This window comes from Apis mellifera, linkage group LG10 (assembly GCF_003254395.2).
Source record: "Apis mellifera strain DH4 linkage group LG10, Amel_HAv3.1, whole genome shotgun sequence".
NCBI classification, from domain to species: domain Eukaryota; kingdom Metazoa; phylum Arthropoda; class Insecta; order Hymenoptera; family Apidae; genus Apis; species Apis mellifera.
Window position 1 is genome coordinate 8,404,446 of NC_037647.1, and position 13,760 is coordinate 8,418,205.

Genomic DNA, 13,760 nt, shown 5'->3' on the forward strand with positions numbered 1-13,760 from the left:
TTCAATAAAAATTAATTTTTTTTTATATTTTTAATTTAAAAAATAAAAAAAGAAAATACCGTGAACAAAAATTTAAATAATTTCATGTAGAATATTTGTTAATTTATTACAAGAAAATTAATAGACAGGTTAGTTTTAATAGTTTCATAAACTTTTTATTAGAATAAGAACAAAATAATTTTATAATTTATATAAAAATAATATATAAATAATAAATATCAATTTATTTATTTTATTTTTCTCGTATATATTTATATAATACTAAAAAATTTTTAAAATATATAATAAAATTAAATCTTATTTTTTTCTAAATATTATTTTGGATTTAATAATTTAAAAAATGATTAAATTATATTCCTAAAAATATTGAATTTATGAATGTATAAACAAAATTTTTTCTATAATTTTTACATATGAATTATACATATGCACAAAATTATATTTTAAATATAAGTAAGATTATGTAATCATTTTATTTTATTTTAAGATTATTATTTTTGATTCTGTTAAAATAAGTTTATAATATATTTAGAATTTATAAATGAAAATTTTTATTGATTTATTTAATACTTTCAAAACATTTAATATAGGTAAGTGTAACTTATAGTAACTTATATTTTTTTAATTTCAATATTCTAATTTCCATTTTCATTAAATAAAAATAAGTTTATAATATATTTAGAATTTATAAGTGAAAATTTTTATTGATTTATTTAAAATTTTCAAAACATTTAATATAGGTAAGTGTAATTTTTTCAATTTCAATATTCTAATTTCCATTTTCATTAAATAAAAATTTATTTACGAAGTTTTGAAATTTTAATATATATAATAATACTTTATACTTAATAATAATAATAACTTACAATAATACTTTATAGTTAATAATAGATATAAAATATAAAAATAAAAAATTAAATAATTTAATTAATTAATAGATAATAATCAAATATTCAATTATTTTAGAATGTCTTTTCCAAATAAAGAAGATCGTACAAAATGTTGGAATCATAGAGATGAATATTGGAAATGTCTTGATGATGGTAAAACAGAAATAGATTGTAAGAAATTTAGAGATCAATATGAAAAATTCTGTCCTGCACTATGGGTAAGTTATATATTATAAATCAATATTATTTTAATAATTTAAAGCCAATAATATTATAGTTTTCAGTTTATTAATAATATAAAAGTAAAAAATAATTTTATCAATTTATCTTTTTTCATTAAATTTTTTTTTTTATTACTTTACTAGGTAAAACACTTTGATCGTAAGAGAGAGTACTTGAAATTCAAAGAGCAGCTAGAGCAAGGGGGGTATGTTCCTGAAGAACAAAATACAAGATAAAATATAATATAAATAATATAAACTAATTTAGCTACTGTAATTTATAATTTATTATAATTCATCTAATAGTTATTGAACTGTTTCTGAATTAAGTTTTCTTATTTTTATTACTTATAATAAAAAAACTACAAGTAATACAATATTGTCTTTTATATGATGTGATAAACCTTAATCCATTATATTAAAAAAAAAATGATTCGTTTTTTTCATTTCAATCATTTTGCTATCTAGATTTTTATGCAAAAGCAAATTTTATGGCTGTTGAATAATATGCTTGTTTATATTTAAACCAATAATTAATTATCTTTTGAATTTTTAAATGTTTTATGGCTTTGCAGGAATTAATTATTAATTATTATTTTTAAATTTAATTTTTTAATACTTAGAAAAAAAATTTTTAAAAATGACATTATTACATATTAATTGCAGGACATGCAGCCTTGATGGAAACAAAACAGATGCAACTGCACAAACTTCAAAAGCAGTTTTTAATTTTCAAACAACAAATACAAATTCATATGAATAGGGAACAAATATATATTGTATATATATATAATATATACAATTATTAAATTGAATCTTCTTTTTCTGTATTATAATAACAAAATGTGTACAAAAAATATGGAATTGAATTATGTAATCAAAGAATTGAAATCATGTACAGAAGATATTACTATTTTCAGAGTTAGTATTTTTTGATTTCATTGCTCTAGTTCTTATCTTAATTTAAATCTATTACATTTAAGCATGAAATCTAATATTTTAAGCATGAAACATTATTTTGAATTTATTGTTTTTTTTTAGAAATTGATAAACTTTACTTCATCATGCACAAAATCCTGGGATGATGAATATTTCAAACAATGGCAACCAGTCCTTATATATATCATAGAAATTTTTATTCCAAATACAGAAACCAGAAGAGAAAGAATTCTATTGGCTTCTCACACATTTTTTGCTTTATTATCAATGCAATCTTCTTTGGTTCTTTTAAAAGAAACTTTTATAAATCTTTTAGATTCTAAACATAATGAACTACACATTTTCGATAAAAAATATGATATCCCTGAATTAGAACTATTTAAATTGATTTGTGCTTATGGATATTTACAAGTTAATCGTAGCGAAATATATTTTGATGATATTTGTTTTCTTATTTTTAATCTTATATTCGAACATTGTATAAAATATACTAAATATTCTTATTTTGCATATAAAATATTATATATGTGCTTGCAAAGAACCATGAATACAAGTTTTTGGAGTATATATTCAGAATTAGAACAAAAACTTGAAACAATTATTTTTTCAAATTGGTGTAATGCTATTAATGATATAAGTAAGCAAAATTCAACGCTTATTTTTAATATGTATTTGAAAATTATGGAAAAAAAGTATAATGGATATTTGGAATATCTCTTTAAACATTGTGTTAATACAATTTCTTGGCAAAATAAATTAAAATACGATATACTCGCAGAAATATGCGAAGTTTGTAATCAAACTAAAATTATTACATCTCATGACTTTTTACTTTCTTTATGTACTAGTCTAACGAAATATTATTTGCATTCAGCGGGTACAAAAGTTTATGTTGCTATTGTAAAAAAATTAAACGAAAATGAATGGAAAGAAGCATTTGGACATATAATAAATTATCTTTTTCATCATTGGGAATCATTAGAGAAGTAAGTTAACTTATTAAAAATTATTATAATAAAAAATTGAAATATAAATATGGATATTTAATTACAGTCAAAATTATAATGCTCTTCAATTACTTTGTAAGCACTGGCTTGAACCAATTATTAAAAAATATAGAAATCTTTTACCTTATTTATGGAATTTTATCATAGATATAAAAGAACATTTTTTACGTTCACATCTTCAAAAAATGGCTTGTGAAATGCATATTGATCTTCCAGAACAAGCAAGCATTGAATGTTATATAAATCATAATAATGAAATTGTAAGATTGAATGGATTTGCCATAAATTGTTATGAAATAATTAAATTATATAAGGAAAATAGAGATCAATTTTTTATAACAAGAAATTTTCTATGGCTTAATGCAAATAGCACAACAATTTACATGAGAAATGGAATTGTAAAATATTTTAAAATATTTTACATTAATATTTTAAAAATGTGTGATAATAATCCAGATTTTATATATGATATAATATATATCACACATTGGTTGCACGAATTTTTTTTAGATTGTTTTGAAATTGGTTCTTGTTATCAAAGAAAAATTCTTGGTTTAAACTTATATAAAGCCATACTTTCATTTACTGATGAATGTATTATAAGTAAGTCTAAGAGTGTAGAAAATATTTCATGTATATTATTTCTGAAAAAAAATTTAATAACAACTGAAAATTGGAAATTTACAAATAGAAAAAGTTTATTTATTCTATTAAAACTTGTATTAGATTCTGCACTTGATATTAAACAATTATCTACTTTTATTATTCTTAATTATTTTGATAAAGATATTTTATCTGATACAGAGAAAGAGGTAAGAAATTATTTGTCTATCGTTTAATTAATTTTCTTGACGTTTTTTCTTTAATAAAAAAAAATATTAATTTAGATATTATTTCATACGGCATTAAAACATTGCAATTCTCCTAAATTTTATGAAATTGAAAGTGGTGCAGCTCTTATATCAATTTTAGTAATGTGGTTTCCTCTGAATTTTTTACATATTGATTGCAATAATTATTTGAAATATTCACATTTTTTATATAATGAAGCTACAAATCAATTAATGCAGATGAAAGAAGATATATTAAAGGCAATTGTTCAAAATAAGCCATTTTATGGTATGATGACTGCTTTATTAAATATTACTTTTCAAAATAATCAAGAAAATTTTAACATAAATATCGAATTTATTGAAAAAATATTATATCTATTAGAAGATGCTATAGATTTCTTTTTATATATATTTTCTTCAAAATCTGAAAATAAAGGTATATTTTATTTAATTTCAATTAAAATTTACTTGAAAAATGTTGTCTTTTAAATGAAATCGTAATTGAATTTATAGAATATTCATCATCATTTGCGGAAATGGGATTAGCGATTAATGAAACAATTAGAAATAGTGAAATAGACAATCTCAACTTTGATGATTTAAGTTTAACTCCTGCACATCAGATACTTATTTCTTGTATTTGGATGTCTTTAAAGGTAAAAATCTTAATCTTTATTATTATATAAAATCTTTTATTTTCCAATAAATTAACGTATAATAAAAATAAAATAATTTTTTTTTAATCAGGTATCCTGTGAAATAGCTTGCGAAATAGGTATATTAATGTATTCCGATGATATTATTAAACGTTCCGCTAATATTATTATTACTGTATTACTCAGATGTAGACATAAAGGAGTAGTAGAAGCTGCTGGTACAGCAATAGCACAATTAACAAGGTATAATTTAATTTAATAGAATTTAAAAAATTAAATTATCTTATTTTCTTATAATTTCAGATATTTATGCAAACAAGCTAAGTATTCTAATTTACCAAAAAAATATATATTACGTATAATAGAAAATGATTCTATGCATTCTTTAAACATTACAAGAAAGGCTGCTGGATTATCAATAATGTTTTATAAAATAGTTGTTAGCGACGATAGACGAGAAAGGCCTCTTTTACATTTTGCACTACAAAAATTATTAGATTTACTTGATAATATTTCAGACATAAATTTAAAAAGCATAGAATCTCAACATGATTCTCCATGGGCAAGATATTTGCATTTTTTAAAGGCTTTAGTAGCTGATAAAGAATTACATGCACAATTAATGCCATACATGGAAAAAATATCATTAACTTGTTTCAGATATTTAGAATCTGAAATATGGATTATTAGAAATGCAGGTCTACAATTATTTAGTGCTATAATTTCAAGATTAACTGGACAAAATTGTAGTGATACATTAGATTTTGGAAATAGTTATTCAATTAATCATTTTGTTACACATTATCCTGTACTTGCAGATCATGTTATGAAAGAATTATATAAATTTTGCTTCACATTTACAAAATTTTCTACTACTTTATATTTACATTCAAATATTGTATATATTCTTATACTCCTCTCGAAATTTTCGAGTACTGCTTGTAATTTAATTGATTATTCTTCACAAAAATATGTATCAAAATTAAAACATTTATTTTTTATATTACTTGAAAATCCTGTTTTATATGTTAGACTTTTAGCTGCAAAAGCATACACAGCATTAACAAATTTTTTACAAATTGAATTTGAATTTAAGAAATTAAAATGTAATATCTCTTCATGTCAAAATATTAATTTAATCCATGGTTGTTTATTAACTATGAAATTTTTGAAAGAAAAATTATCTTTTGAAATTGAAAATATAAATTCATATTTGGATATTAAACAATATAAAAATCATGAATTAAAGAAATCTATGGAACTACTACAATTTAAAAAAATATTACAACTTTGGAGCAATGTGTCTAAAGAAGAAAATAATTTACAAATTTGTTACATATTAGAAACACTATTTTTAGAATTAAACAAATTTATTTCCGATGAGATATCTGATAAAGATTTATTTATTTTTAACGAAAACACATATTTATTCTCTTCTGAAAAGATAAAACCAGGATTTTTTCAATTTATCGATATCTCTACAAAGTTGTACGTTGATTATATAAATCGTACAAATAATATTGATATTGATATTTTACATAAAATTTTGAACTCTCCTTGCATTGATCAAAGTATTTCTTTTTTAAATCATGTGTCATATTGCATTCCAGTCTTAAAAATTGTACTTAAATATTTATTGTCTGATAAATATATCATTCATAACGAATTACTTTTAAAAGCAATGATAAATTACGTTTTGAAGACAATAAAATATTTACCATTACTTATAAATGAATTAGATATTGAAAAGATAATAAAAAATTTATTTAATGAAAAATTAGAAATTAAAAAATATTCTGATTTATGGATTTTAAGATGTGTATTGATAATTTTTTCTCGAAATGAGTTTATGATAAATGAAGTAATATCTCATGCACTTAGTTTAAGTATTCACGAAGAAGAACATATGAGACAAATTGCAGTTGAATTTATACAATTTTCGATTTATAGATTTTCAGAATTAACAAGTAAAAATAAATTGACTATTTTACATTGTTGTTTAATTTTATTGAAAGATGAAATTACAGAAATACGTGAAATTATTGCAGAAAATTTAAAAACACATGTTCTACAGACAATTAATAGTGAATACAGTACTTTAAAGCATAATGAACATATATATCAAAAATTATTATCAGAAGTGATGCTTGAAAAACTAAATTTTCCTATAAATAGTGATATGAATTTTTCTTTCATAAAATTGTTCACTCATAATATTAAATATTTTGATAATAATACTGTTATTGAAAATCCTTTTTATCACGATGATAATCCCTTTTATAGAGAAAAATCAAAATTTTTAAATCTTTGCTTTTATTACATCAAACAAAAAAGTTATATTAATTGTTCTTCAAAAGATAATATGATAGGATACAATAATAAAAAATATATAGAGGTTCTAAGTATAATTAAAACAAAATATCAATTACAAAAAAAATGTTATTTCAATGATACTAATTTAGAAAATATTTTAAATACTAAATATGTAAATTATTTATTAAAGAAACAAAAAATTGTATTACAGAATTATAACTAATAATATATATTGTACAATTCTAATGGAATAAACAATAAGTAATAACTAAATATATATTTTTTATAATTAGACTTATAATTTTTGTTTTATAATTAGACTTATAATTTCTGTTAAGGTATCTAAATGAATGCTTTTTAACTCATCAAAGTACACAAGAGATATTTAATAGTCTTGAATAAATACATCTGTACACTTTACGGACATATGAATGTGTACACATTCACAAAGCATATAACTTTATATTTACATTATGCTACATATTAATTGTCTTAAAATATTAGAAAATTTTGAATAATCATGTCTCCCATTCTTTATATTTCATCATATCTATAGTATCTTTATATGATATTTAAATATAATTAAATATAATATATTAAATTTATTGTAATATCGTTCATTTAATTTTTTAAATTGTTAAATTAAAAATCTTTTGTTGTCCGTACAAGTTAAAAGTATTGTATAATAGCAATGTGCTTTATGAATTATTCAAATTTTATACAAACAATTTATAATATATAATTGATATATATATATATATATATATATATATATATATATATATATACAAAAATGTAATTTCAAAATTAATTTGGACATTAAGCAGATTTATTTTTTTTAAAAAACATTTATTTGTTAATTGCGCATCATTCTCTAATTAAATGCATTCGTAATTAAATTAGTATTGAAGAAAGAAGTTGTTTTTAAACGGAACAAGAGATCATCCACCTAGCAAAATATTTGAAAGTAACTTCCTCCTTCAATTTTAAATTATGAAAGCTTATATTTAATAATGTATTTGAACACTACGCTTCATGCGTTTGTGTGCGAAAGAATTGCACATATTAGAACTAAGCGATTTAAGAATATAATAAAAAAACGATCAGAACATAACAGATTATTTTCCATAAAATGACATTAAAATTATATTATAATTAGCTTTTATTATTAATATATAATGTAAAATGTTCTCTATGCAATTCATAAAAAATTTAAATATTTTACATCATTCAATTATCGCTTGAATGAAATATCATATTAAAACAAAAAAAATTGTTAAATAACTTGTTATTCGTTTCTGATCGCATTTTGTGTGTGTGTGTGTGTGTGTGTGTGTGTGTGTGTTATATTTTTTTTTGAATTTGAGAATTCTTTGTCTGGTAAGTTCCAGCCAATCTTCGTGATATGTTACTAATGATTATAGTAAATTTCTTTGGTGATCATTGCTATTTACATCGATGTTTATATAATAATTTCTAAAGTGTATTTAATCTCACAATCATTTTCAGGAATACCATGTTTTGTTAAAGAAATCGTGCACACACGCTTGCGAGTGTTTCTTTTATTAACATTAAGAAGTGAATACTACCTAGACAGATATTAAACTAACAGTATTATTACTATTGTTATTATAAGTAAATGTGGATGTACACATGAAATTATAAATAAAATTACATATATATCAGGTTTAGGTGTTGTACCGTGAAATAGTGAAAAATCAGTGGAAGTTTTTTTGAAAATATTTTTTAATAGTAATTATCATTTTTAAACGAAATTTATGTTTTTCATAATATATTTCTATCGTTAAATTTTATATACATATAGAGATTATTAAATAATTTCTTGAAAATAAATTTAAACGAATTAATATATTTCATATTTATTCGAATATTTAATATTGTATAAATATTTTATTTCGGAAAATTTACTGAAATATTTTTTTTATATGCAAATTTTATCCAATAAAAATTATTCAATATAATTTTTTTGTTACAAATGAAATATTTCTCTATTATAAGATTATAAAAATTTGTGCTCTTATAAATATAGAAGCACCATTTCTTTGAAATACAGAAAATTTTAGTACATTAGATAATTTTGCATAATATAATAGAAATATCAGGAACCATTTTTCTCGTTTTTTATACATTTGGATTGAATATGCAGCAAGCCATAAAAATATATTCTTCTTAATCTGATATTTTCAGTAGCACGATTTTCAATCTCTCAAATTTATTATTCTATAAAACTAATAAAAAAAATTCTCACTGTGATGTATTTTAAGAAGATATTCAATATTTTTCGTTAAAATTTGAATGAAAGTATATTATTTTTTTGAGCATTATTTTTTTTTTTTTTTTAGTGATAAATCATTCAACGCGATTGTGTTAAATTACTTTCATTAGTTAAAATGGGATTCAAGATATCCCTTTGTATATCTAGAAACATTACATGCTACAGAATACAATTAATTTATTCAAAAAAAGAAATTATTATGCATCCGAGATATAAAATGGATCTAAAAAAATGTTTGTTATATTTGCAGTTGGATGCATTAATTTATCTTTTAGAATTACATGCTAATTGTCCTTAATGGAATAATATTTTTCTTATATTGCTTAATAAAAATTCCATTTCAAACATATATTAAAAATAAGTTTAGCTAAATAAATTCACACAGTTTTGTTCTTATAAATTTATCCATACATGCATTATATGGATTTATTTTATACATAAATTTGATGTAAATTGTTGCTTGTATTTGATATTTCTATATCGCATCAATAGCAACATAATTAGAAGTGAAAATTGCAAACTGAATTATAAACAAATACCTTTTAAACGATATTATCGATTATCAAAATGTCTGTGATTGCTCTTTTCACGTTTGGTAGTATTCAGAAGTATAGTCATTTGTTATTTAGCCGTTTGTCCAATACCGGCGGATGATTTCGTCTTTTGTGATGATTCTGCTGTTTCATTTGGCTGATCCACATCCATCTGAAAATTCATATTTAATGATTAATATTATATAATACACAAAATGAATTATAAATATTTTACCTTTTCTTCTTTCTCATCATCAATTAATATCGGACCATTTTCAGCTTCATATTCTTTTAATACGGCATCTAAATTATATCTTCGCCGATAATTCACGAAAAACGATCGTAAATGAGCTTCTGTCTTAGTTCCAATTACATCAGCAATCGCAGAAAAATCTTTTCCATATTTTCTAACTCCTTGAACGGCCAAAAGTAATTCATCATTTGTCCAACGAGCATTTATACGACTTGATACTTCTGGAGGTCGCAAATCATCAATACCATCAGTTGTTTTACGCTTCAGTGCACTTACTTGTTGTTTATTTGATTGTATCTATATATTAAATTTTTATTTACATAACTTAAAATTTTTTAATTAAATAATAAATTATTTTTTTTATATAAAAATGTATCCACACGTATTGTGTTATTTTATTCGAAAACATACTTGGCGTTTTAGACTAACAATTTCGGTGTCAATCGCTTGTAAACTGTTGTTTGCTTGATTCGGTTGACCAGCCAATGCTGCTAAATCATCATGATTAACAACGAGACCGCGAGGTGGTTTTCTTTTGTTTGTTCGACCTGGCATGGAACTTAATGGTCTTGCTACACCAGTTCGCCTAAATCATTTAAATAAATTTATAATATAACTTCTATTTTTGAATATATACATATATTTAATTGTATAACTGATCTACAATTATTATAATTTTGTAATTTCTTTAAAAATATTAATTATTGCATAAATAAGAATGCTCATGCATTCTTATTAAAAGTCTTGTGTTAATAATAAAACTTGGCATATTATTAAACTCATGAAATATTTAAAATTAATCGTATGTATTTTTTATCCACAATAATGTGCATGAACATTCTACTTTCTAAATAATTTTTTTAAGTTTTAAATTTTATTTAACTTGCACTCACTGACCTCCAGTGCAGATAGCAGCTGTGACACGCGTGTCCTTTTGGCGTCGCACGAACACTATGACAAGCAACGCCACAGTTGCTACACGAGCCCTACAACACATAATACCCTTTTAAAATATATTCTGATAACACCCCCCCCCCACCCTTCATTTCCATTAAAAATTTTTAATATCTAATTTTTACTAATTTTTAAGATTTTTTTTTTATTAAAAAAGAAATAAAATGTGTGTGTGTACACGCGCGCGCACCCGTGTGTGTGGTATGTGTAAAATTCTATCCGAAAATATTAGTCGGCCCGCCGTAAAAAATTAGAAGCTCCGAATTCCATTTGATTTTAAAATTTTATTACATTTGATAATAATAAAAAACCAATTTTTTTCGAATTAATAAGTTCATGAGATGCGTAAATCTTCTTCATTTTATATAATTTTTGGGCTTCAATATTTTTTCCTCAGTAAGGTTTCAGCCTATCATTCTACTATATAAATCATTTACGCAAAATTTTCTTTTCTTGATAAAGGAAAAAAATGTACAACAGAGACAAAATAAATATGGGACATAAAATAGCAAAATATAATAAGCATACTATATTATGCAACAGGGTAAGGTTTAGGCTGAGTACCTGAACCTGAGGGGCGTTTTCCGAGTCGGATGGGGCTTTGGCGTCAGTGCCTTGGCTTCCTGGCACAGCTTGGTTCTTTCCACGACGTATTCCGCGGTGGATCGTCCATTTCTGGAACGTTCCACATTTACGTTCACACACGATATAACGATAATTTAATTTTTAATTTTGTATAATTAATTTTATATTTTTTTTACGATAGTTTAGAAATTTATGAGAGATGAAATATTAGTTTAATTAATTAATTTAAATTATTACTTTTTGTATAAATAAATTCATTTCATATAAGTTTCATAATTTTCAATATTGATAATTTTTACCAATTGTAGATCAGTATTTTTATTATTTTTATTCACCGCATGGAATACGTTACCGTGTGGATACATTTTTCAGACGCGTATTACTGCACATTATACATATACGATTTCGAACCAGTGCCATGACATTAAAATGCAGCAAGAGGAAAACACTACCACACGCAATAGCACAAATGTTAATTTACTTAAAATAATTAAAAAAAAAAAAAAACTAATTTTTAGGAAAAAAAAAAAAAAATTAACAAGCAAAAAAAAAAACATTTATTCTAATTAATTTTTGTATTTCTAATTACTAAACTATATAAAATAAATTATTATATTATAATTTATAATTATGAAATATTCTTTTAAATTGAGAAAAGAACATTTATTCTTTTGTATAAACTTTAAGTGCATGCATTTATTAAATATTTTAGAAATAAATCTTACTTTTTCTTCTGATTCACTGTCTGTATTGGAACCTAATTCACTTCCATTTTCACTACCATTTTCTCCTTCCTTTCCACCACTTGTTAATTTTCTAGCTTGTCTATCCATTAATGATGTTCTAGTTCGTGTCTTTTTCCAGCTATAATAATATTTAACAAGACTGGCAATAGATTTATCTGGTAACTGTAAACATAAAAAACAAAAATATAAATAATTTTTTTTATAATTTTAATATTTTTTAAATTTTTAACTCATGAAAAAAATTTACCATTTGACGAATTCGATGGAAGCTTTTCCCATGAAATTGAAATGCTTGTTCAAAAAGAACTTTATCTTCAACTGTCCATTCATCAGGAAATGGCGTAAAATTAGCTAAATCTAATACAGCACGTTCTAAATTATGTTTATGCCAAAATAACATTCCTAATGCTTGTTCTCCATTGTAACCATATTTTTCTTTTGCTAATATAATATATTCATCCACTGACAAAAAAATATAATCTTTTTATAATCTATATATTTTAAATATTAAATAAGAGATAAAATTCATATTTACATTTTTGATCAGGTATATCAGTAGTAGGAGACCATACCAATAATGCTCTGTCAGGGCATTGATCTAATCGTCGTTCTGAAATACAAAATTATGAAGATAATAAATTTAAAAAATATAAACTTAAAAACTATTAAAAAATTGTATCATAGATGTAAAAGAAATGTTAAATAAATAATTTCATTGAAATAACATACCACTGACGGGAACAAATTCTGGGACAATGACTTGATAATCTCTTCCAACACGTATTTTTTCTGCTGGAACTTCAAGAAATATTAATGTTTAATTGATAAAAATTTTAAAATAAAATAAAAAATATATTTTTTCTATTTATATTATAAATTATTTTAATATATAATAACATATAATTATATAAAGATTCGTTAAAAAAAATAAAATATTATTATAAAAATATGCATAAATTAAAATTTAATATTTAATTCAAAAAATTAAATAAAATTATTGCATTAATATATTCATAGGAATTGATTGAAAATATAAGAAGCTCAAAAGAGGAAAAGTAGGGCGCGCTGTTTAAAGATCCTACTGATTTTCGTGTTCGATCAATATAAAAATATGCAAACTTTTAAAGAATAATATGTTTTTAGAGTTATTGTATATTTATCATATATTAATTAAAATAGCATTTAAGAGAATCAAATTAATTATAATAATAATTGAAGTGCAATATGAAATTGGTACCTCCGTCTTCTTCGCTCGAAGATTCCGTCTGTCCGTTGGGGCTGGGACCTCTCGATCTGCGCCCATTTCTAACATTCTCCGAATTTCTTTCCGCCAAAACCATTCTCTAACTTTTCTTTGATTTAACTTGTATCAAATTATTACGTTAATAAAAATTTTTTCGTAAAAAATTCAACGAAATCTACGATGCAAGCGATAGCTTGCAATTGCACCGTGCTCCGCAGAATCTGACTCGCGCTTCGTGCGACCGTAGCGAAAGTAAAATGGCTGCTTATTGAAAGTGATCTGATTGGTCAA

The 13,760-nt window shown here is 22.7% G+C and overlaps 2 protein-coding genes across 3 annotated transcripts; one reads left to right on the forward strand and one right to left on the reverse strand.

Annotated features, from left to right (window-relative positions):
* Positions 1–58: 58 nt before the first annotated feature.
* Positions 59–7,295, forward strand: LOC100577602. Its single transcript, XM_026443362.1, is given in 8 exon segments — positions 59–128; positions 1,778–2,032; positions 2,153–3,036; positions 3,104–3,869; positions 3,945–4,361; positions 4,364–4,546; positions 4,638–4,789; positions 4,850–7,295. Coding segments are annotated over 7 exon segments (4,713 nt in total). The 5' UTR covers positions 59–128; positions 1,778–1,954; the 3' UTR covers positions 7,083–7,295.
* Positions 7,296–8,997: 1,702 nt separating this feature from the next.
* On the reverse strand, positions 8,998–13,722 carry LOC409119 (REST corepressor 3). Of its 2 annotated transcripts, XM_392644.7 has the most exons (10): positions 13,464–13,722; positions 12,956–13,024; positions 12,762–12,836; positions 12,474–12,688; positions 12,206–12,388; positions 11,460–11,570; positions 10,839–10,927; positions 10,353–10,527; positions 9,924–10,238; positions 8,998–9,860 (listed from the first exon to the last, which is right to left on the reverse strand). In XM_392644.7, exons 1-10 carry the CDS (start codon positions 13,564–13,566, stop codon positions 9,777–9,779), a joined length of 1,419 nt encoding a protein of 472 aa, XP_392644.3. In that variant the 5' UTR covers positions 13,567–13,722; the 3' UTR covers positions 8,998–9,776. The 2 variants fall into 2 exon arrangements, with proteins under 2 accessions (XP_392644.3, XP_006565613.1); XM_006565550.3 differs by lacking the exon at positions 11,460–11,570 and having other exon boundaries at positions 13,464–13,721.
* Positions 13,723–13,760: the final 38 nt, after the last annotated feature.